Here is a 25,277-nt window from a genome sequence, read left to right as displayed (position 1 = left end):
CTGGGCAGGTTCCCGGCCTGGCTGTGCCCACCTCCCCCTCGGAGCAGAGCCCCTGTTGTGGGCCAGAGGAAGGAGTCGTCGTCTAGGAGGAGGACCTGTTCCCCCCCCCCCGGCTTTTCTAGAGTCCGGCCCCGGCCCCGTGTGGGAGGCGCTGGCTAGGCACTGCTTTGCCTTGGCACCACGTTCCCTGGGCGATGGGAGCTTTGTGCCCTGCGGGGGCCTGGGCAGGCGCCTCTACCCCACAGGGAGACCATGGGGGCTTGCGGTGGCAGACCTTTGGGCCTGGAGTCAGGCGATCAGGGCTGTAGGTTGCCTCAGGAAACAGGGAGCCGTATAATATTGCATGGTCTGTACAGTTTTGTGTTGCTACTGCCCAAGCTCGTCTCTGTTGCTGCTCTCTTTAGGGCTGGCTTTATTCGGCCAACCTGAGGTGGAGTGAGGCACTAGCGGGCCTCACACCAACATGCATTAGATTAGTTGCAATCTTCCCACCGACTTCAGAGGATGTTGAGGTCAGGCTGGAAAAGGGCAGAGGTTTTCTCATTGACTTGTACAACTGCAAAGAGGGAGAGTACAAACTTGTCAATGATAAATGATGGTTCTCGTTTCCTTCTATGATCTTTACTAAATGCTCTAATAGGGGGAGATATCTTGGAGGAAGGTGAGGGAAACCAACCTCAGCAACTGATAAGCAACACAGGGCAGATTTATTGACCTAAATCCACTAGGCACTTTCATTAGTTTATTCATATCACAGTCAACAGCAGAGGACATGGTGACACTGCTCCTGTTTGTGCAAATGCAATGATTGACATGTCTTTAATGGCACACTTTGCCAGTTTTTAATTTCCATTTGTTAAAATAATAGCATTTTTCTTTGGCTGAAGTGGCTTATAATTCTGTGCTGAGACCTAGATCCTTAGGTCTTCCAGTGTTTTCAAGGGAGTTGGATGGGATAGCTAAATGCCTTCAAGAATCTGAGCCAGAGCTTTTATTTCTCCCATGGCAGTGTCTTCACTTTGCCTCCTGGAGCAGTTAGGACCAGCCCTCTGTTGTTTCTGGCTGCCTGAACTATCGTGGTCCTGCAGGCACAGACAACTCTCTTCATTCTGCGTGTGTCTGGATTGTGGAATGGAGGTGATGGGGTAGATTTAGGTCTTGGGAGTCTTACAGTGGAAAAAACTAGCCCCGTTTATAGCGCTGGCAAACTTGGATGATAACATTCCCACATCATGGGAAATGCAAAGAACATAGGTCTAATTTTCCTACTCCCTTTTACTTTGTAGTAGAGAATTAGGTGTCCAGTGTTTATAAATGCAAAACTCTAGAACTCTTGGTTCAGAGATGATACCTTTTAGACCAACTAAGAAATCGAAAAATAAAATCTTTTTCTGCAAGCTTTTGGATACACATGCCCTTCCTCAGGTTCAGGGAAAATTAAGGATGGTAAAAAGTCCCCATAGGTAGAAAATAAACTTCATTTTTGCACAGAGGAAGTTGAAGGTCTGTTCGTCTGGGTCCGTGAGAATGTCTTTGTGAGCTGCTCTTTGATGTGCAGGTAAGGCAGGATTCCTACCCTGGTGGTGTCAGATGGCAGATAGGCAGGGAGGTGTAGAAATCTTTCTTGTTCAGCAGTGAAGTTTAAATCCAAAATTGGTTAAAATTTGGCATCTTCCATGTTTCAGGAATGTATTTGGTAGCTGTGTTGGCAGAGTCAATCCGAGCAGGGTGTAGGGCAAACCAGCCCATGTGGGGCCCCACCCCCGCTGTGATCTTGGATGCAAAAAAGCAGCTGCCACCATCAGCAGTGGCATGGCAGGGGGGGTAGTGAGTGGCTGGACACAGCGCCACCGCTCCGCCCAACTCCGCACCGCCACTGCTCCACCCTGCAGGGCCCCCCAAAGCACAAGGCCTGGGGTGGTCGCCCCGATTTGTCCCCCCTTAGGGACAGCCCTGCATGTTGGTCTAAGGTGCTTATAAATGCATACTTTCTTCAAGATAGGCTTGGGCTGTGAGTAGAATGTGTTGAGGGCAAACCTGTTCTGTCGTGTGCAGTGTGAAGACCAAGGAAGTATTTACTCAGGAAATATAGTTCGGTTTAATTGTTATGCACCCATATCTCAATTAAAAACATGAAATCTTATGTATTGTTTTCATTAGTGATTTCCAGTAGTGCTGGAGGCATTGGCTTTCTGTATACGCTGTTGTTTCAATCTGGATTCCCCTAGATGTGTGCAATAATACAATTAGTGAACTTGAAGCTATCCAGTTTGCAAGTGTTAATGACCTTTTGCTTCTTAGAAGAGTTGGTTTTTCCCTGTGTTTGTCTCCATAAACAATAGTCAGTTCGTGGGGAAAAAACAATGCAGATGAGGTCTAGGGAGTGACAGGAAGAATCCAGACTAGGTATTAACTTTCTGTTTGCATTTCAGGGATACCATGGCTGTATCTTCTCTAGTCCAGTGTCATGTGGGTTGGTGTGGTTTGACCCTACAAAGATGGCAAATGAATTGCCAGAACAGAACCTTGGCAGCATGGACCAGTGCTACAGCCCAGTGGACACACAAGCAGAACAGACATGCAGAACAACTCAGGATGTCAAAAGTCAGGCCATCCATCTTGTGGAAGGCTGGTCCCCTGGGCAGGAGAGCTCTCCATACCAGCTTCGCCAGTTCACAGGAAGTGATGCTGACCAGTGAGCGGTATGGAGTGCAGAGGCTGCCCTTCTCCCATGTTTCTGATAGTGACTTGGCTTTCTTTGAACGCATTATACCAGGTGGAGTCATAACAGACCCAGAAGAACTGAAACCTTTTAACGTGGACTGGCTGCAATCAGTCCGAGGTAGATGTTTTTAGATTTTGGCAAATCTCAGTCTATTCGCCATTATATCAGGATGAAAAATGAAAATTTGCAGATGAAAAATTCAGTAAATCTGCCAAACTTGTAATGGAGTTTGCTTATATTAATCTTGCAGAATCAGTTTGGTTATTTAGAACTAATCAAAACCTTATATTTGAAGTATTTTTTCTGCTTTGAGCAGGGGCTTGGGTTCAATGACCTCCTGAGGTGCCTTCCAACCTGAACTTCCTATGATTATAATTCTTTTTCTGTGAAAAACCCCCACTTCTGAGGGAAATTTTTGTTTACACTGGGGCTTTCATAAAGAAACCCAAACAAAAAACAACCCCCAGAAACAAACAGGCAAAAGAAACAAAACAAAAAAATGGATTTGATTGCTGAAAACAGGCATTTTTAACAAAATGTTTGGAGAAGAAAGGGACATTTTTTTTTAGTTTTTGTCAATATTTTCACAAGAATCAGAAACATTTCCTATTTACCTCCATTGGTGATTTAATTGGAAAAACATCCTGTGTTTATATAAATATCCAAGGTTTTTCCTTGTTTTAGGGGGAAAAATGTCTATTTTAAAGTCAAATTCATCCATTGAAGATGTTTTTATGTAGTTTCTTAAGACAAAATTAAATGGATTAAAATAGAGGAGATAGTTTCAAATACATAAGGAGTCAAAAAACTTCCTTTAATTATTCCCAGAGCGGAGGGGTGGGTGTTATCCTGAGAATTGGGGTAAAAAATGTAACAGACGGCTTGTAGATGTAGGTGGGCTCCCTGACATATGTGCTTTGCACACAGTTAAACTCAGTTTTAACACCTGAGAAAAAAACCAGTTACTATTTCGCTGTAGGGTATAATCCTTCAGCCTTTCTTACAGCTGAATCCAAGATGTGAGCTAGAGTTTGTCTTCAAGAGGGTCATTATTACTGTCCACCTACTTATTCTCTGGGTTATGTCTTCCATGACTGCCAGTACCAAGGCAGAGGGAGAGAATACTGGACAGAGTGAAGCTGGTTTAAGTATTATTAGATATGTTGCTATGGAGCAGACCAGTGGCGTGTCTGGCTCAGTGTCCTGCCTTTCTCCAGTAGCTTGTACAAGTGAAAGTTGCCTGTTACTATATCTGGTCAATTCTACTAGTTCTTTTGAGGAAAAAATATCCTTGTAATCCTATGTTTGTATGTACACTGAAATAGGTGTTTTCTGGATTTGCCATAATAGTAACCATCAGATCTTTTTTGATTTCTGCCCACTTCATGTATGTGCCATAGCAACATAGTCTACCTCAGGGGTTTTCAACCTTTTTGGAACAGTATACCCCACCCCCCTGGCAGGTGGACGGTGGTGCACTGCTGAATGCGGAGTGGCAGCAGCCACCACCGCATACAAGCTCCTCCTGCGTCCAGCTGAGTGTGTGGTGCCTGCGTGGCAGCACAGGATGGTGCGTGGCAGCACTTTGTCCCCAGCTGCCTATGCGTACACCCTAGGGCCTTCTCAAGTACCCCCGGAGGTACACATACCCCCTGGTTGACAACCCCTGGTCTTCCTGATTGTAAAATATGCATTGTGGTGCTTATCCTTTAGAAGGTGCTTGAAGATCAGCAGGTGAAACATTCTCTGTGTAAGACCAATTCCTTTGCAGCCCATCATTGCCATTTCTGAATGGCATGAACTGGAGCAACATTTTGCCTTCTCCAGTCCTGCTAGCTGAAGGAACAAGTACCCTTGAATCCTTATCTTGTGATCTGGTGCATGTAGTCTTGGCATGTTCTGTTGCTACTAGCACCAATAATTCTGATTTTTTTTTTTTTTTTTTAAATTAATATCCGTGTTTCATATTGATTTTACTGCATTTTGCTTTTGTTGTAGGCTCCAGTAAGTTGTTGCTGAGGCCACGGACAACTGCAGAGGTATCTGAGATTCTCAGGTAATCTTTTTAATGATTCTTCATCCTTAAATGCTTTGGTTTTGTTATTCCTGTATTCTCCCTGTGCTCAGCTCTGTTAATTATTTTATTTTATCATTTGACATTGCTTTGAAAAATTAAATTGAGAAATCAGGTGTATGAATGAGCAAAATTCCATTTAACTATGAATGCTAGATCAAGAGAGCGTCCACATTTTTAGAGAGAAGAATGGGTTCCTAACTACAGATGCTTTCCCTAGGTGCAACTATTAATAGAGCTGGATGGGAATAAAGCAGATCAGAGACTTGAAGTTGGGCCTTCCCTGACACATTCTCACTCCCCCTCAAAGCAAAGTTTTAAAGATCTCTTTGGTGCTGGCTTGAAGTCAAAGCAACTGCCAGAGCCTGGAAGTATTTCACAGAGTGGAATTCCTGTTTTTTCACTCAGCCCTACTTATGACTTGCCAGGTGTTCTGTGTTTGACTTTTCAAATCTATGCCTCTCTGGCTTCAATTAGAAAATCATAAATTACAGTGGGGATGGTAATTGCATTACTAATACCTTTTTTATTGTATTGAATTGACATAATTAGAAGCAGTGCCTAGCTCAGGAAGGGAGAAACTTCAGACAGCCCCAGCAGCCTTTCTCTGAAGGAGAGAAGTAGCAAAAAGAGATGACCATGTGCACCTGTGTATGGTTTAAGCAGTAAGTTCACTTGGAATTAGATTGTTAGCCTATTAGGTTAAAGACCTTTCTTTTACCTTGCTCTGTAAAATGCCCCTTGCATTATGTGTTCTCTCTAAATAACAACAACACGACTAATGCATAATGAAACATTTGCCTTTGTGTCTGCCAGGGAGCTTACAGAAGAAGTGACAGAACCAATTATTGACTTCCCTAAGAGGGAGGGAGGAGCGTCAAGTCTAGTGTCTTGCTGTCACAGTTGGAATAAACTAGGATCCCACAAAATAGTGAAAACCAAAGTGATGAAAAATCTGCTAACCACTCAGTAACAAATTAAGTTTACAAAGGCAACCACGTGAATGGCAAGCTTATAGAAGGAGTTGGCTGATGTTTTGAAGAGAAATATGCTGTGTGGTACAACTGAAACTGCAAATAAAAGTCATGTCCTAAATATATGTTACTATGCACTTACTACACTCAAGGCCTATGGCAAAATTCCAGTCCCACTCTGTGTGAAATGCTCCCTTTATCTAAAACTTTGCTTTGTTGTCTGATGCCATGTACCTTTAATGAGCATAAAAGTCATGCAATAGCAGCTACTTATGTGCAAAGCAATGGCACAAACAGAGCAGAGTGACAGCTTGAGACGTGCATTCTCTTTCAGGTATAGTAATGAGAGAAATCTGGCGGTAAACCCCCAAGGGGGCAACACTGGCCTTGTTGGGGGTAGTGTGCCCGTCTTTGATGAAATCATCCTCTCCACAGCTCTCATGAACCAGGTCATCAGCTTCGACAGTGTGTCTGGTAAATATATCACTCCTACTCTCCAGTGGCTTCGTTTTAGTTATGTACAGCCTGCCCTCCTCAGAATTGCTTATTCTGTTACCAGCAGGGTTGTAGACCAGCAGCACCATGAGGGGCAGCAGAGATTTCCTGCATTCAGAATCCTGTTGATGTTGTTATTTCTAGTAGTAACAGCAGCAAACTCAGGAGTATATGTAATTGGTAGGAGTGGGGAGGTGGCTGGAGAGAGATAAGTATTTTTCCCCATCCCACTTTCTGTTTAAAAAGGGATACTTTCTGTGTCTGATAATAGTGTATAGGACAGAAATTCCAGTTATTCTGAAAAAAAGATCAGCTAGGTTCATGGCTGCTTTGCACTGGCAGAGGGGGTGGAGGGAAATAGGGAAAGTATGTAGGCATGTTTGGATTTGGGGAGCAAGAAGTCTTGTAGTTTGAACATACAGGTTTTTACAAGTTAAGATAAGGGAGAATTCAAGGTAGAGAAATAGTTGATGCTACCGTTTTCCAAATCACAACCCCAGCCTTGCTTCAGTTAAAGTCAGTGGCACAAGTCCTAGACACTCTGTAGGAGGCAGATTGAACTCTGTGTTCATGAGCAAAGTTCTTCTGGGTCTGAGTGGTACCTCCTGGGGAAAGTTCTGCAAACAGGATGTTGTATCTGCTTACAGTTGACGTTCTGTAGAAGAACATTTATCTGCATCACATGATAGCCTGATCCTTGTGTCCCAGGAATCCTTGTGTGCCAGGCTGGCTGCATCTTAGAGAACCTGAACCGGTACCTGGAGGAGCTGGATTTCATCATGCCGCTGGACCTAGGTGCCAAGGGCAGCTGCCACATTGGTGGTAATGTGGCAACGAATGCAGGAGGCCTGCGACTGCTGAGGTATGGCTCTCTCCGAGGGACAGTTCTGGGACTGGAAGTGGTAAGATGCTCTTGAGGCTGCTTTCTGTATTATGCTTTCTTTCCATTCTGTGTCGTGCTGCAATCCTGCTTTTATATTCCATGTGATGTGGAACTGAGCTATTCACCAGGCTTTCATGTTCCCTGACAACACATCCCCCTTTCAACTTGCTTTCAGAGCTCTTTTGAGGAAACATTAATAAAAGATTTTACAAGGATTTTCATTGACATGGGGATTTTAAAAGAGTCAGACTCCTACTTTGATCACTGCTTTAACCCCCAGTGTAATTATTTGGACGTTTTGTGCTGAAAAGGAGGGGGAGAGCACTTCTGATTGAACCTCTGGAATTCAGGAGCTAGCTGAACCAGGTTGAATTCCCTCCTTCCATGGACACAGCACAGCTCTGCCTAGACTATTTTGGTTACTAGGGGTCCTACTGTTAGCTCTCTTTTAATGGCAGTTCACGATATAACAAGCCCAGCAGCCCACCCTTACCAAATGTCTGGCATTTTAGAGCAGTCTCACTTTAGGATTGTTTTCTGGCCTGGGTCCTATTATCCCACCATGACTGTGCTGGCTCCAGTGTCCTGCAAGTGCTGATCATTGATAGGTAGGAAAAATAGCTTATTGTGTCCTTATTGATGTGACTGTTCCTTGCATTATGCGCAGAATGGGTATCAATAGCACCAAAATGGAAGAGTGGCGTGAGCAGGGCACAGATGGGAAGATGGATAGAGAGCAGGTAGAAGAAATGATGGGAGAATGTGTGGAGTGGAGGAAAAGAAAAACGCTGCCCCACTTGTGGCATTGGGAGGATGAGAGGCTTTGAGAAGCTCTGTATTGTCTTTGCTCTTCTGATGAGTTCCTCACCTGTGTGTATCTAGGTAATCGGCACCATCTGTTTGTTTTCTGGCAGGTGCTAGCCAATGGCTCTGTTCTCAACTGCTTGGCTTCTCTGCGCAAGGATAACACTGGCTATGACTTGAAGCAGCTTTTCATTGGGTCAGAGGGGACTTTGGGAGTCATTACTGCTGTCTCTATACTCTGTCCTCGGAAACCCATGGCTGTGAATTTGGCATTCCTAGGTAGGTTTCATCACACTTGTTCTCCAACTGTGACATCAGCAACATGTAATAAAGTGTAGTCCTGTTGGCATAATACCAGTGGACCAACAGGGAGATTTGCTATGTATTGCTGGAGCTATTCTGTGATCTCAATGGCCAGTCTCACGCTGAGGGTGTGTTTGTACTGTGCACTGAAGTGCCATGTAGAAATGTACAAATTAGTTTGCATTGTGTAGCATGGACATCCCCTTAGTTCACATTAATAACTTGGCTGCTGAGATCTGAGAACTCAGAGGGAAGGCACTCAAACAGTTGAAATCCTGTATGCCACCAGCTTGATTTTGCTTCCCATATTGGAAGAATATTTTGGGGCTGTGCATTAAGACACTTGCATGAACGGTCCGTGCCGCCGGCAGCTGGGGGGGCATGGCTGCACCAGCGGTGAGCGGGGAGCTCCTGCAGACGTCACTGGCACTGTCAGCGGCAGGGGGGGTGGCGGTGAGTGCAGACCATGGGTCGGCGACCACCTGCAGGCGCCGCCAGCAGTGTTGGCGGCATCTTTTTGCAGGAGGTGCACTGCTTTGCACAGGGGGTACACATGCACCCCTACGTGTTGCCCCTGGACACTTGTGAAGTGTGATTCCTTTGAACACTTTTAATTGGGGCATTCCTAAAGCTCCTGTCACCTTGACATTTGAGCTTTTTATCTTAAGCTATGGACAGGCAGACACTCAGTCACTTCTTCCTCTTTCCCTCTGGCCCAAACAGATTAGTGGGGTGTAGGCCAAGAGTACTCCACACATCTTGGCTTGAAGGGTACCCAGGGTTTCTAGAAATCCTTGCCATGAAAAGGATCCATTAAGTAATAGGTGCTACTTAGCATTTTACTTGAAAATATTTGCCATCTCAAACATTTCTAATAAGTGTTTAAGCACATATTCTGTCTATTTGTATTTGCTATACTCCTGTTTTGAGCTAGGTAATATTTATTATCTTCTCAACAGTCTGGATTTTCCTGATGCTATTTGTTATTTGTTGAAAGGTTGTCAGAGTTTTTCTCAGATTTTGGAAACCTTCACTACCTGCAAGAGAATGCTAGGGGAGATCCTATCTGCATATGAGTTCATGGATGACAGGTGCATGAAGTTGGTTGTGAGCCACCTCAAGCTGTCCAACCCTGTGACAGGTACCAAAATCGATATGCTATGCGTAAATAGGAAATTGCGATATAAGGCTCTGCTCTGATGTCGGGGATCTAGACATCTTTATTTTACTGTAGAAAAAGGCTTGGAAATGTGAAATAGGTCTTGGATGTTATTTTCAGAAGGTGTTAATGAATATTGGACCAACTGCTTTGTTGACCTGAAGGAAAGGTTGCTCCAGGAGTGGGAGGAGGAATGCAGTGGTGGAACCTTATATGAAAGTCAACTCTGTCATGAAGTAATAAACCTTCTGCTGAGGTTTAGAAAAGTATTCAGCCTACACGTTGGAAAGGTTAAAGGGTTTCTCCAGGGCTAGTCCTTATGAAATGCTGCCTGTCTTTTGTGTCTAGGAAGAAGACATCATCCTAACCCAGGTGTGAATTTTGTTGAATAAATTCCATTGATGTTCTGCCATAAAGTATCTCTAAGCAGGTCTCCTAGTCTTGTCACTTGTCAGGATCTGACCTGGCATCATTGTAGTCGTGACATCTTTTTCCATGGCTAGGATTTACATTTCATTTTGAAACATTGGTCCCATCTCAAGATCAAGGGTCATATTAAAAGTGATTACTGGAAAGGTGATGTATAAAACAGCTGATGCAGCATCAGTGCTATAGGGCACTGGAAGCAATGTGGAATGTCAGCATGAAGGGCTTCTTGGTAGAACTTTAGTCTTGATATTTCCATTCCAAAAAACATGTGGTCACCTTCATGATATATGACATACATGTCAGGTAGCAAAGTTTATTTCCATGTTTATGCAGAGTCCCACTCTGAAATACTCCCTCTCAACACAAAATAGACGTTTTGATAAGATCAAAAACATTTTCTGAATCTTCAGCCCTAACAGACGTGACATCCTTTCTGTCCTGTTTAAAAGTCTCTGCCTTCTAGCCAAGGGAGAGTGCAGAACCACTGTTCGTGAGGGAGACTTTCCACATATCACAGCACTGGAGGAACCCAGAGTTACATGACTTGTGCCTTTGCAATAGAATCCCTAGAGAGAATGGTGGAATAATACCTAATATTAGGAAGATCAGTTATTCCAGTTGTCTGCTTTTTTACAGCAAGAATACTTCTTTATTTTTTACCCAATAACTTCTCAAGGTGACATTTAGTCCCCCAAATGAAGTCGCTTTTACTGACTGTCCTCATGTCCTGTTCTTTCTCACTTCCAGAAAGCCCCTTTTTTATTTTGATTGAAACATCAGGCTCTAATTCTACCCATGATCAAGAAAAACTGAACAACTTTCTGGAATGTGTCATGGCCTCTGGTTTGGTGACAGATGGGACTGTGGCCACAGATGATAAGAAAATAAAGGTGATTTCCCATCCTACCCTCCTATAACAGATTTGGAATCATGCTTAACAATGACAGATGCTTGCACAGTTTGACATTTGGCATAGAAGCTTCCAGGGCACCTGAATGAAGGAAAACCTTTAGTTTATTTACCTGGTGAATCATATACGCTAGTAATTTTCTTGGTAGCCTTGAGGGTGGCTTTCCAATGTACTGTTTCCTTCCTGGCTCTCTTGTGGTTACAGAATAAATATTGAATCTTCCTACTCAACATATACAGTTCTGTTTAGAACAAAGTAATAGAGAGAGCCCTCTATTAGCTAATGATGCAAAAGAATATACATCTGTGCGGGCTGGGAGCGATCCGCGGCCCGTTTTGTGCACGCGGGCTGTGGCCAGCAGCCTGGGCACGCGGGGTCGGAGAAAACCGGGGGCGAGCTAGAATTAGTCATGGACACTTAGTGGTTGATTTAAAGATTGTTTACTTACACCGAAGATGGTTGTGGTATAGGCTGGACAGTTTTCCAGGCACAGCTCCGCTTAAATCCTCGTTTGAGGGTTACGACAAGCTAGATCTCCTACGGAGTTGTCGAAACTCCGTGGGTCCGTCTCTTTTTGCGCGCAGGGAGGGATACATCTAGGAATCTATTGGCGACAGGGAGAGGCCAGAGGCTGATCAGGCCCCTGTTGCCTTTTAAGAAATGCATTGGGTCCGTAAGGATCCGCAGCACTTAGAGATCTTCATGCAAGGCGAAGGTTTTTCTCTCTCTTTCTCGAACTCCGACTTGGACGGAAACCACCCAAGCTCTTTATACGGCTAGCAAGCCAATCACTAGCCGCCACGTATGCATAATTTAATGTGAACCAATAATGTGGCTCGAATTTCAATACAAATGGCGGGAACTCTTTGCACCGAGCACTTCTTAGATGCAAAAAGAAATGCACCCTGCAAAGAAAGCTACAAGTTGGCAGGAATTCTCCATTGCACTGGGGTTCTCTTCTGCAGCAGAAAACTCCACCATGCAAAGAAGCTGCAATTTAGCGGGAAAATAATTTAGCAGTGCCGAAGCACACACAAAACAAAAATCACAACTTTGGGTTGTGACAACATTGAGTGGATGAAAGGCCTGGATTAAGCCTGTGCTAAAAATTGGGAAGGCTTGTAACCTTGGTCTGTACCTGGACTCTTTTTTCCATTTAATATGTTATAACACTGGGCATGTCTATACAAGATGTTTACTAGGGAGGGCTGTGCAAAACAGCACTGTTTTGCTTTAACTTCTGTTTCAGTGTTTCAGCGGAACTGTTCTGTTTCATTTCTTTGAAACTTTCACTGTTTCAACGTTTTGCCCATAGGTTATTCCACAGCCAACATCGGGAAGATCAGTGCTGCTACTGGCCCTAGCTGGCAGCTCCAGCTTCCTGTGATCTGGGAGGCAGATCAGGAGCTTACACCCCCGGGAGTAGCCTGGCACAGCCCTTGCAGCCCTCCTGAGGGTGCGGGCAAACGTCTGATCTATATGCTGGATGACAGGAGGCTGGTGCTGCCGGCTGGGACTGGCAATGAAGCCAAGTAAGCCTGGCTTTGAAACTTGAAACGTTTCGAGTGCCATTATTTCATTTTGAAGCTGGTTTCAAAGGCTTTTGTTTCATTTTGATTTCTCTGTTTTGAGCTCAGAATGGATCGAAACAGCTTTGAAATGAAACGCCAGGAGAAATTTCATATAGACCTAAGGTTTACTGTACAGTTGGCGTTTACTATGCAGCTAATTAGCCTCGGCGTTTGCGTGTGCACCCCTATTAATTTGGAGTAAACTAATTTTCCTCAGCAGGATAGTAATTGTAAATATATAAGTACTATCCTGCTGTGGAGTAAAAAACCCCACAGCAGTGCACATATAGACTCTGGAGGGCTGGCTGAAGCACAAACTATAGACCATTCAGAATCATAGAGCAGATCCTTAAGGAATCCATCTTGAAGCACTTGAAGGAGAAAAAGGTCATTAGGAACAGTCAGCCTGGATTCACCAAGGGCAAGTCATGCCTGACCAACCTGATTGCCTTCTATGATGAGGTGACTGGCTCTGTGGATGCAGGGAGACCAGTGGATGTGGTGTACCTTGATTTTTAACAAGGCTTTTGATATGCTCTTCCACAACATTTTCACAGGCAAGCTAAGGAAGTACGGGCTGGATGAATGGATTGTAAGGTGGATAGAAAACTGGTTGGAACATTCGGCTTAGAGGGTAGTAATCAATGGCCCGATGTCTAATTGGCAGCCAGTATCAAGTGGAGTGCCCCAGGGGTTGGTCCTGGGCCTGATCTTGTTCATTGTGTTCATCAATTACTTGGAAGATGTCACAGAGTGCACCCTCAGCAAGTCTGCAGATGACACCAAGCTGGGTGGAGTAGTAGATACAATGGAGGGTAGGGCTAGGATTCAGAGTGACATGGACAAATTGGAGGATTGGGCCAAAAGAAATCTCATGAGCTACAACAAAGACAAGGGTAAAGTCCTGCACTTAGGATGGAGCAATCCCATGTACCAGTACAGGGTCAGGGCTGACTGGCTAGGCAGCAGCTCTGCAGGAAAGGACCTGGGGGTTAGAATGGACAACAAGATGTGTATGAGCCAGCAGTCTGCCCATGTTGCCAAGAAGGCTAATGGCATCCTGGGTTGCATTGGTAGGTGTGTTGCCAGTAGGTCCAGGGTAGTGATTATTCCTGTCTACTCAGCACTGGTGAGGCCACATCTGGAGTACCCCCAGTATAGAAAAGAGGTGGATAGATTAGAGAGAGTCCGGTGCAGGGCAACAAAAAAGGTGAGGGGGCTGGGGGACATGACTTATGAGGGGAGGCTAAGGAAACTGGGCTTATTTAGTCTAGAGAAGAGGAGATTGAGAGGGGATTTAATAGCAGTCTTCAACTACCTTGAAGTGAGGGTTTGAAAGGAGATGGAGCTAGACTGTTCTCAGTGGTGGCAGATGACAGAACAAGGAGCAGCAGTCTCAAGTTGCAGCAAGGGAAGTCTAGGTTAGATATTAAGAAGAATTTTCTCACTAAGAGGATAGTAAAACACTGGAACAGGTTACCCAGAAAGGTTGTGGAATCTCCGTCCTTGGAGGTTTTTAAGACCCAGCTGGACAAAACTTTGGCTGGGATGATCTAGTTGGGCATGGTCCTGATCTGAGCAGGGGGTTGGACTGGATGACCTCCTTGGGGTCCCTTCCGACCCTCATTTTCTATGATTCTTTGATTTCAGTGTGGGGGCTACCTGCTGGTTAACCCCACACTGAAGCTTTCTCATGCCCCAGCCAGCCTTTCTGCAGCACACTGAGCCAGGGGGAGTAGCCCTGGGCTGGCAGGGTGACCCCTGGGCCCCTCTGCCAGTCAGGGCTGGATTGACCCAAGTCTACGTGCTGTGCACATATAAGTTCTGGAGCTTGTTGCTCTGGAGTTAATTGCTCCTGGGTACATGTTTAAACAGTGCACCTGGGAGTAATTAACTCCAGAGCAATAAGCTCCAGAGTTTGTTTATGCATAGTAATAGCACATGTCGATGTTGCACTCAATGTATTGGAAGTATATTGAGGGTACTTTGACATCTGTAATCCTTACATGGTGATCAGGGCCTCGCTGTGCGTAAGCACACTACAGATGCATCACACAGATGGTCTTTGCCCCATAAAGTTTAGAATGTAAGTACAAAACAGAGCACTAGATTAATACAACAGAAAGGGAGAGTGCAAAGGAATAATGAGACAGTGGGGGTCTGCATAATAAGCGGTGCCCAAAGTGCCCCAGATGCCTGATCACTGCAGCTTTTTGTCAGGATTGTAGCAGAATGTAGTTTTAATGCTGACAATGAGGTAGCTTAGTGGAGTGCTCTTTCCACAGTCTACCCTTCCCATAGCTTACTGCACCAGCAAGAGACCTGGCTGTTGGCCTTTCATTGGAGTGTTTGTAGTTTAAGATGCCAAGGTAGTTCACACGATGTCATTCTCTTCTGAGAAGCAGGCTTTGTGATGTAAAATAGTATCTTTTATTGCTGTGGTAGGCAACCATTTCAGGCTGTGGGCCAGAATGGCCCACTCTGGGTTGAAGGAGTGTGGGTGGGTGCTAGATCCCTGTCACTGCTGCCCTTTATCTTCTGAACAGCTTGGGGAAAGTGCCCGCAGCGGGCATTTCTCTCCTGGCAGCATGGGGAGAGCACCCACAGAAGATGCCACTCACTGCTGAATGCTGCCAAAGGTTCCATGGGCCATAGCCAGGCCATAGGCTGTAGGTTGCCAACCCCTGCTTTACTGGATGAACCTTGTAGTCAGGAGGGACTAAAAAGCCTTCAGGCACAAAATGCCTTTCTTCAGATCTGGAGAAGAAGCAGATGATGGCCCAATAAAAGATGTTCCCTCGCTTGAAACATCTTGCTTCTTACATGTTCCCTGGACTGTCATGGCTCCAGTGCTTTCCCTTCTGAGGCAGGAACTAAATACACTGAAAGCTGGCAGTGAGGGGGGCACCCAAAGGTTTCTATGGACTGAGACAGATGCTTTGGCCCAGCTACACATGGGGCTGGCACAGTGGGGTGCTGTAGGACAGCACTGAGGTACATCAGAGCTGGCATGTGCAGCAGTAGGGTATTGAAAAAGTTGGTTATTTTAACCTTCACCCATTTATCTGAAATAGAGATTGTCTGTCTGGAGGTGCCAAACAAATGTAAATTGAATCTCTCAAGAGCCATAAGGTTATTAAGTATGCAGAGGGAAGACATAAGGCCATCACAGTAGCCCTGACAGCTGAGGAATTGTTCTTCCCTTCTATCCCTGTGTCCTGAAGAGTGAAATCTGAGGTACTCTGTTTTAATTTTTCTCTCTCCAATTCATTGTTTGATCTCATGAATCATAGACATTGTGGGCTCTGAGGGAGAGGATCACAGAGGCCCTCACTTATGATGGCTACGTTTTCAAATACGACATCTCGCTCCCTGTGGAGAAACTGTATGATCTTGTGATTGACACCAGAGTTCGACTGGCCAGGAGTGCCAAGAACGTGGTAGGCTATGGCCATCTAGGTGAGTTGAAATACTGAGAAATGACACGGGTATCCTCTTTCAGGTTAATTTTGGCTCTGGGTTCATTCAAAGAGTTAAAGAGTACCAGAGGTATAGCCATGACAGGATGTATGAAAATTTAAAATTAAATGGGACAATATTGGAAAGTAGTGGACTCCAGTGCCAGTGGCATATTTGATCCCAGAACATTAACAACCCATCTGTTTGTAGTGCAGTACAGGCAATCCTGAAACTTGCGACACAATTGGTTCCTGAAAACCCCGACTTAAGTTGAAGCGTTGTAACTCGGAACCAATTTTCTCATAAGAAACATTGTTATAAATAGGGGATGGGTTACTGAACCAAGGCCTGATACCCTATTTTCACTAAAAATACCCCAGAATTTTGCACTCGATCAATTATGGATGAGTAATATAGCTACATTAATGTATTTATATTGTAAATAGAAATCATATTGATTTGGAAGGACTTCTTTGAGGTGACTTTGGACTTTTTGAAGGGTTCTTGGCTGGAGTCTTCTCAGGAGTCCTGGCTGCAGGTTTTTCTGGAGTCTTGTCTGCTTTCTTAAAGAAAGTGTCCAAGCAAGTTTGGACAGATGTTCTCCAGGGAGATGGGTGACACAGCAAACTTGTCTGCTGGTATGGCATCACATTGGATCAAGCATTGTAAAGTCGAAACTGATGTCATGAAGTTGAAACGGTGTCAATTTATAAACCTTGTAAGTGTGAAACATTGTAACTCAAAAGATTGTAAGTTGAGGACTGCCTGTATATTAAGTTACCCAGTGATCCATTGCCTTCTGCTTCCTTATCCAGTCAATTGGGTTAGGTTATTTAATTGTACAACACATTTGACTTGTATAGCCCAATAATAAATGTAAGTAAACACCACTCTGATTAGACCAATTATGGTTGAGCTGTTAACTCACCAGAACAATATGGTTAAACTAATGCAGCTTAGAAAATAAAAGAGTTGAGACTTTGAAAGGGATATGAGAAACCTAAACAGTGAAATTGTACTTCAGTGAGTGCAGAGGCCACCAAATTGGTTGCTTAATAGCAGAGCTGATCTAATAATCATGGAGAAGCAGTAAACATTTTCTGTTTGTGTACATTTTAGAGAAGTGTTAGATGTATTAGACAAGGGGCTTATTAAAAGAAGAGGTTTATCTACATAAGAATCAGTTATACATTTTAGCCATTAAGATCAAGTTATTTCTATTGTGAGAACTCTCTTATTCCAAAGTACAAATGAACCACTAAAAACTTCAGATTTATCTTTGTCTATCTGGGATCCCAGATATTCCGTAAGTATTTAGATGCAGGTAAAGCTATTACTGACAGACAACCCCAAATAAAAAAATTTGTTTTGTCCCTTTTGACATAATCCAGAGCTTCATTTAAATGGTTTCATAAGTATAATGAGAGATTTAAGAAATCATGTAGGGCTAAGTGGAAATGTTGCAATCTTAATGAAATAATGTGAAAGAAAAGCTTGTTGCACTATATTTTAACCTTAAAAACAACGTTGTGGCTGAAGTTTTAAATTACAAAATCAAGAAATTGAAAGCTCCTTCCCTCTACTTTTATGAGGGCTTTGCACAGGAGCAAGGAAGCCGTTTGAGTTATTTGAGCACATAAATTGTTTCAACAGAGGAATCAGTATTTGTGATGTCACAGTCTGTGATGGCTCTCTCTGGGCGTAACAAAGGCTGTGCTGTGTTCCATAGCAGAGCCAGTGATGAGGGTCCAGAGGAAGGCCACTCGTATGGTTAGGGGCTTACAGGACAAGCCCTATGAAGAGAGACTGAGGGACCTGGACCTCTTCAGCCTCCTCAAGAGAAGGCCGAGAGGTGATCTTGTGGCTACCTACAAATTCATTAGGGGGTGCAGCAAGGGATCAAAGATGCTCTATTCACCAGGGCGCCTCTTGGGGTAGCAAGCAACAATGGTCACAAACTCACAGAGAGCCCATTTAGGTTAGATATCAGGAAAAACTTCTTCATGGTAAGGGTGACCAAAATTTGGAATGGGCTTCCAAGGGAGGTGGTGCTCTCCCCTACCTTGGGGGTCTTTAAGAGAAGGCTGGATAGGCATCTGGCTGAGGTCATCTGACCCCAGCACTCTTTCCTTCCTAGGCAGGGGGTCGGACTCGATGATCTGTTGAGGTCCCTTCCGACCCTAGTGAATCTATGAAACTTCATAGCTGGGTCTCTTGGGTCTTTTAGTGGAACCATCTCAGACATAACTCTGTTGTACTTTCTTCCAGGAGATGGAAACCTGCACTTGAATATCACAGCTGAGTCCTATAGCCATTCCTTGCTGGATGCCATTGAGCCATTTGTGTATGAGTGGACTGCAAAGTATCGTGGCAGTATCAGCGCTGAGCATGGACTGGGTTTCAAGAAGAAGCACTACATTCAGTACAGTAAGCCCTGGGAAGCTGTGCTGCTGATGCAGCAGTTCAAGGCCATGCTGGACCCCAAAGGGATTCTGAACCCATACAAGACACTGCCTTCTAGTTCCTGAGGACTCTGTGCTGCTGATAAATGTGCATATACCCTCTTTTAAGGAATGTCTCTAACTCAGTAATTGCACATTAGGCAGAAACAGGCTGATCATAAATGTGAAATGCAGCATTACTCATTTTATTATCATGATGAAATGGTAAAGGAATGCAGTCACTCCTCCGAGAGCTGTCCATCAGCACTCAAACCCAAACCCTCTGGAAAGAAGAGACCTCTGCTGGCCACAGTTACATGGGCTCCTCCTTGGACATGAAAGTTCATGTGGAGAACAGGTATTTATATACATGAGGTTCCTGCCTGACAGTCCTACCCTCATTTTGATGCTCAGTGTTGTTTTTCATCCCACTTTACCTGGTGCAATCTTTGAAAAGGTGTTAAATCTCTAATGCTCTGGTGCGGTTTTTCCTCTTGGTGCTCTCTTTCTTCTGTTGTTTTATTTAGAGCTTATGCTTGTGAACACTAGTGAGAGAGCTACAAAGCAGCAAGAGGAGAATGTGAGCAACATCTAGAATTTTTTTTTAGACTGGCTGCATTGTCTGTCATAGGTTTCTTGTTCAGGAAGAGGCCAGGTGAGAACTTTTGTGCTTTTTATGCTATGGAGCAGAACAGTTGGCAACCTATTTTCATCTCCTGCACCTGTAGTTTATTGCTCCTTTAGTTTAGGTCTCCTTCATTCTTGGCACCCTCATTGATGTAATAGAGCCCATAATCCTCTTGTGCATAGACTTGGTAGACTTCCTGAAACAGCCCACAGTCTCGCTAACCTGGTAATTATGTATCAAGCCAGACTGTTTTGATATCAAAGATTGCATTGGGGCATCATGAAACAACATGCAGATTTTAAACAGCATCTAGTTATGCTCGCTTTTTGGTAATGAAGGGGAAGAAAGGAGAGAAGAAAATATGTGAGTTAACTCAAATGCATAATTTAGTGTTCACATTTGTCCTTGTGAGTAGGGCTGTTTAGGTACTTGACAGAACTTTCTCATCCCTGATACTTTTCTCCATGGTGCAGTACAGAGAGGAGTCTGGCATGGGCATCAGTGGCACAGAAAGAAGGATTAAGAAGATGACCACATATTGGTTGTATGGTTCCCTGCTGCTTAGTTACTGGCAGCTTGTCAGCATCAAACCATATGAAAGCAAAATTCCACGTAAAATAGAGGGTTGGTTGTGGGGATGGGTGGTGGGATTAGAGAGCAGATTGCATCCCTAGAAACTCACTGAAACAGACAGGAAAAGATGATGGAGGTTTCAGCACTTACTCATGTATGCCTGGGCACCGTTTTCAAGTTGCTGAGGTTAACCAGCAGGAGCATTAAATAGGAAAAGGCCTTTCTGGACAGGGGCACGAGTAGACAGCAGAAGAGTAGATGCCACCTACACATGAGGTGGAGATAATTATGGTTTCTCATTTGTGCTGCACACCCAGGAACCTCTCTAACTTCATAACAGACCTCACGTTTTATAGAGAATCCTAAATGCAGTGGAAAACATTCTCTGTCAGGGGAGGTTTGACTCTTAAAGACTTGACTGCATTAAAAATATATAATTTTACATTGTTTTAATTTACAAATTACTGTATACAAATAATTTGCCTGTGTCATACTGTAGTCCAGGTATAGACTTCATTCTGTTTCTGGAGAGAACACCTGGTACATCTTCACATTGCAGTGCTTTTTCTAACACATGTATGTATTTTTAATAATGTAAGGGTTATTTGAAATAAATCAGTTTTTAATCTTATGATTCCAGCAGGCAAGTTTTGTTTCTTATATCCTTACTGGAAGCAGGACTTCTTTGTGCCTCACCAAAACCTGCAATTGGTGCCTAATGCAGCTCTGTCAGTGGTACAAGGATTACAGGTCTCTGGAGATTCCTTGAGCAGAATGGGTTTCCCTGCTCCAAGAAACATATAGTGGGTAGGGCCAGAGTACTACTATGCTCTGGCTATTCCCAGCTGTTTTGGTGATCCTTATGAGGTGCGGGCAGTAGCAGGTGCCAAGTCCAGTTTAGAGGAGCCAAAATCTGGGGAAGGCATAGGTAGCTCATGAACTGCTTCTTTTATTCTTTCCTCATGGGGCCTGCACCAAACTCAGCTGGAAGAATTAGAACTTGCCTCCTTCCTGGGGTTTCACTTTACTAGTTTTCTTCCTTAGATTGGTTATTCAGAAAGGTGTCTGCAAAGAAACCCTGTGCTCTGTATCCCAGGTCTCTCTCTTCACAGAGACTTTCACCACCCATCCGGTCTCCTGCAAGGATTCTTAATGCATTTATGTGAGTCATGAGCAGTCCTTGGAGTAGACTGGGACTTAAGTCCCCAGCACCACCACCCCTCCATCCCCCAGGACATAGAAGTGATAGGCCACAATGTCATGCTCACTCTTGTGCTCTCCATCTGCCCTTTTGATACTGAATTCTACTCTGTTCTGTGGCACAGCTTAAAAAGGAGAATTGGAGAGTGCCCTCATCTAGGGGCTAGTGTTTATGGCATGCAAAATGCAGCAAATGTGAGTTTTAATTTCCTCATGCCAAGGTGGGAATTGAAACAGCCTTCCCACATCAAGGGCAAGTTTTCCAACCTGTAGGCTATTCTGTAAATGGGTAGGGCACTGGGAACCCCAACCTTCGTGTACAGCTCCTCAGCCTGCCATGGTAGCTGCGCTTTGTGAGGAGCCCAGTCCTGTTGGTGTGTGGTAAGTGTGCTCTGCAAACCACTCCCAGATTGGAATAATTATAGGAAAGACCATAACAGCAATGCCAGGTATTATGCAAGAGGGTTCAGGTGCCATTTACACTAAGACGTCATTGGTTCAAAAAAATTGCTCCTGTTGAATTCAAGTCAAATGAGTTAACACAATGCAAAACCTTGTGTAGATCATTAAAATCAATCTAATCTTAAGAATGTAACTTCCGTTAATGGACAGAATGACTTGGATTCTGTCCAAAGTGGATGATAAATGTGGGTAATTTCATGCTTTTGGCTTCTCACCTGGCTTGTTATATGATCTAATAATAGAAGGGAGACCAGAAGAGAGCAGAGGATGGGAGAAGGGGAACAGAGAATGGATAAAAGAGTTGAGGGGACTGAAAAACTCAGGTATGGGGAAAAACCATGGAAAAAGAGCAAAATCTGCAAAAGCACATAAAAAAAAATAAAGATGGAAAGGAGGAGGAGGAGGAGAGGGAGAGGAAATGGGCAGATAAAGAAGGGTTGATGGGAAGCATGCACATCAAGGTGCAACATTAAGAGGTGTTCAGTGAAGTAGGGAGTAAAGCTGAACCAGAGCATTGGGGACCCTTTACACCTGACTTGACTTGACTAGGGACCCGTGCTTCAAAAAAGTTACTACTGGACATTTCGTGCTAGCATGTAACCACTAGAGGGCAGTACATTCATAGGTGCAGGACACTGGTGCAGGTGCACAGAAATGGGAGGACAGAACAGGCGAGAGTAGATGTTTGGGGACCTCATTTTTGTTAAAATATTTTGGGAAGACAATATTTTGGGAAGGCAAAAGACCACAGTAAACAGTAGACTTGGTAAGGTATGTTCCATTGTTCCCTGCTTTGTGGCCTTTTAATCTCCTAATTTCTGTTCTTTACAGATGGTTTATTTATGGAACATGCCATTGTTCTGGTAATTTATATGCGGATCTATGACAAATGCCTGGGACTCACCTGGGTGGTAAAAAGAGGCTGGACTAGTTGTGTAATAGGACTCAATTGCTCTTTTCCTCCAGAAGAGGTCACAAAGCCTTCAGTGTGACCATATTATGTTACCTGTGTAAAAACAAAGCTGCTACACTGTAAATGCGACAAGGCAACTCCTGATCCTTGATGCCACGGGGGTTGTGCTGTTGGGGCCTTTCTGAAGATTGTTCAGTTCAGACAGACTCCTACCCCAGACCATGGGGTTCAGCTACAATCATTAGGGTACGGACATCTAATTAGATGGGTCAGGATGTATTATGGAATACAGTCAGGGGTTTATTAGCCTAATTTGTTGTTTATCTTATGTGACAGCCTAGAAGGGCTTTTATGGAGGGAGGGGCTCCACTGAGTGAGATGCTGTAAGTAGTATATAGGCTCACTTCCCTTCAGTGCAAATGTGACAGGTGGACAGGATTGGAAGTCCCGCCCCATCACCCTGCCCCCTTTCCCATAATATGGCATGTGATATCACAAGCCCCGCCCCACCCCAGTCGCATGGTACGTGACATCAGCAACTCTGTCCCCAGTCATATGGTGTGTGACAGCAACCCCAACCCCAGTCACATGGTGTGGGACACCACCACCACATGGTCCATGACATCAGAAGGACAGCCATTCTGCTTTTGAGAAAGCGTCTGGAGATTATTAAGCCTCACGCTAAAAAATGCAGTGCAAAACATAGCCAAAGGCGTGATTGGTCACATCTCTGGAGCTGTCCTGGTTAAGGTAGTCAAGCTGGCAAAGCAGGAGGGGTCTGGCCTCGTGTATATTCAAAGAAAGCCTTAAAAGAAAGAGAGATGCACCACACTCCGGACATACAGGACCTCCTCAACCCCTTAAAAGGAAGAGATTTAAGTCGACGGGGCAGCCATACATGAAAAACCAAGAAGCAGCCTGGGAGAAAGAAGGGGCGCTCTCCTGGAGGAAACAGAAATATATTTTAATCGCTATGGCCTTTGTTCACTGTGGATTTGAATGTGCCAAATCTGAATGTCATATTGAATGTAATAGTCTGAATGCTTGTAATAGTTGCCCATTAGCCAGTTTAGACAAAAGGGCAAGGTTCATCTTATCTAGGTTCGTTGCTTGTTTTGCTTGGCCTTACAAGGAATGTGCTTAAAGTCTTGGATCCTCGATCTTATCTCTAGAGGCCTTTAACAAGTTACCCTAAGGACAAGAAAAACAACCCTTAAGTAAATATTCTGAGAGATCAAAACCCTAGGAGCCTTTTGAAAGGGGGTTGTAAAAGAAAGGTCACTGCAGTGGTATGGCAAATCTTCCAAAGCAAAATTTTAAGATGAACTAAATAGTCAGTGGACAAATTCCATTGCGGAAGACAAACTGACCACCTAGCAAAAGATCTGTTGAGTAAGATCCGAGCCCAAATTTGGGAGTAGTGACAGGTTTGGGTAGGAGGGGCCCAAGGTGGCAACTCACCCAATAAAAACTAACCTACAGTCCCAATTTGGAGGTAACCTCACTTGCAGAACACCGAAGGAAGAATTGCAAGTGTAGACTAGATCAGACTGATCACCTGAACCACCCTCTCTGTGAACAAGAACTCCCGTTCACGCTGAAACTGCGGAGCGCCCGAAGGAAGGGGACTTAGTCCTATCAGTATTGAGGCCATCCTATTGAACCTTACTACTGAGGCCAGCCCATTAAATTGTACTACTGAGGAATGAAACTATATTTAGGTGTTTGGCTTCTTGGAATTCTAGGATTGTAGCATAACCAGCTTTTCTGGTTCAAATTATATAGTTGTAATTGTTTTAAAGAAGTGCATTTAGAGTATTGTTCCATATATATATATATATATAATATGAGTTATCGTGTTTTTGATGTTTATGGAATTTCTTAAAATAAAATTGTGTTGTATAAATTAAGTGTGAAATCATTGTGAAATCGTGCAATTAGCTGAAAATTTCCCCAGCCAGTACATCAAATGAATCAGTAAGTTGTGTGGGATCTTCTCTATTCCATAACCCACTAGAGACACTGAATTGGATGCGTTTCAAATAGCCCAGACCCAGACCAGTGTTGAGAAAAGCTTGTATGTTGGATCCCCCCACTCTTGGCTATTACTGAGTCCAGCTCCCTTGACTTTTTCGTAGCCAGGAATGGCAAAGATTACATGGATATGAACAACACGCTGCTGTACCTTTGCTGCAAGCTTGTAAACAGCGATGGAACTGATCTTGATGCCAGGGCAGTGGTGGGGTTGGTGAATTAGTTATGCACCTGACTTGTCTTTTAGACCCATGGCCCAGGCATACTTTGATAATATGTCTATCACTGTTAAGATGAACTTAACCCCATGATTGTGCTTGGAGAACTGTTGCATATCCACCAAATCTGCCTGCCGTTGTGCATCTGTAGCTGAAACAACAGTCTTGTTTCTTTTAAAACGTCTTCTCGATGGTTTGTGTAGAGTCTAAATGGCCTGATCTGAAAGCCAGGCGGCCACCCCGCTTCTGTTCAGAACCTTATTCTGCCTTTTGGTGGCTTCAAAAAGCGTGTTCACCCTGCCAAAACTCCCAGCCTCACCAGGAGAGTAATAAGCTTCCTTTAACCAAGCCTCCTGTGTAGACATGTCTGGTGACTGCTGTGCCCCATCCCACCCCACCCCACGCTCACACCCGTGCAGTGCATTCAAATGCTTGAGGACAAATTTAAACTATGGTAAAAGAAGGTTTATTAAGCAGGTAATGAAATACAACATTAACAGAGGTCTTCAGCCTCATCTTGAACAATTGTTGAAAACCAGATCATGCAAGAAACCTTCTTCTGAACAGGGGTGGGATACTTTTTTATTTGAAAATAGTCCCCCAGTACACCCCTGCTCAGTGACCTCCACGGCCTCGGAGCCCTGCTCAGTAACCTCCATAGGCTCAAAGCCTGGGTTGGCGGTCATTGTCTTTGGACAAAAACATTGCATCAGTCTTTGGTCTCAAACTGCTCTCTTTTGGACATGAACAAAATCAGTTCAAGCAAAAGACCTTTATTTTCGGTGCGGTGCCAATGTGCAGGTTTTGAAAGCTCTCTCTGAAGGTGGCGGTGTCTACCTGCAAAAACATTGTTATTAACACAGGCCCAGACAGTTGCAAGAAATCACCCCACAAAACTCATGTAACGTTTTCCATAGGCAGGTCTGATATGGACTGCCCGACTTCTGTCATGGTCCCTGGTCTTGTTTTGGTAGACTTGGAATCCATCTCACGCTCCTGAATCTCCTCCATGTCTGCCCCTG

General features: G+C 44.2%; 1 protein-coding gene across 8 annotated transcripts in view; it reads left to right on the top strand.

Moving 5' to 3' along the window:
• Window positions 1-20,059, top strand: part of LOC102572947 (inhibitor of growth protein 5) — a 41,079-nt gene extending 21,020 nt beyond the window's left edge. For 2 of the 8 annotated variants that reach the window (XM_059730814.1, XM_059730815.1), the window contains exons 8-17: window positions 2,433-2,842; window positions 4,724-4,781; window positions 6,108-6,247; window positions 6,977-7,170; window positions 8,066-8,234; window positions 9,256-9,399; window positions 10,594-10,736; window positions 15,621-15,786; window positions 17,516-17,638; window positions 18,055-20,059. In XM_059730814.1, the coding sequence (XP_059586797.1) occupies window positions 2,433-2,842; window positions 4,724-4,781; window positions 6,108-6,247; window positions 6,977-7,170; window positions 8,066-8,234; window positions 9,256-9,399; window positions 10,594-10,736; window positions 15,621-15,786; window positions 17,516-17,638; window positions 18,055-18,314 (1,807 nt within the window). In that variant the 3' untranslated portion in view covers window positions 18,315-20,059. The other 6 variants (XM_059730817.1, XM_059730816.1, XM_059730818.1 and 3 more) reach the window with 6 other exon arrangements.
• Window positions 20,060-25,277: the final 5,218 nt, after the last annotated feature.

This window comes from Alligator mississippiensis, chromosome 7 (genome assembly GCF_030867095.1).
Source record: "Alligator mississippiensis isolate rAllMis1 chromosome 7, rAllMis1, whole genome shotgun sequence".
NCBI lineage: Eukaryota > Metazoa > Chordata > Crocodylia > Alligatoridae > Alligator > Alligator mississippiensis.
The sequence above is the reverse complement of the archived record's forward strand: the minus strand, read 5'-3'. Positions and strand labels throughout refer to the sequence as shown.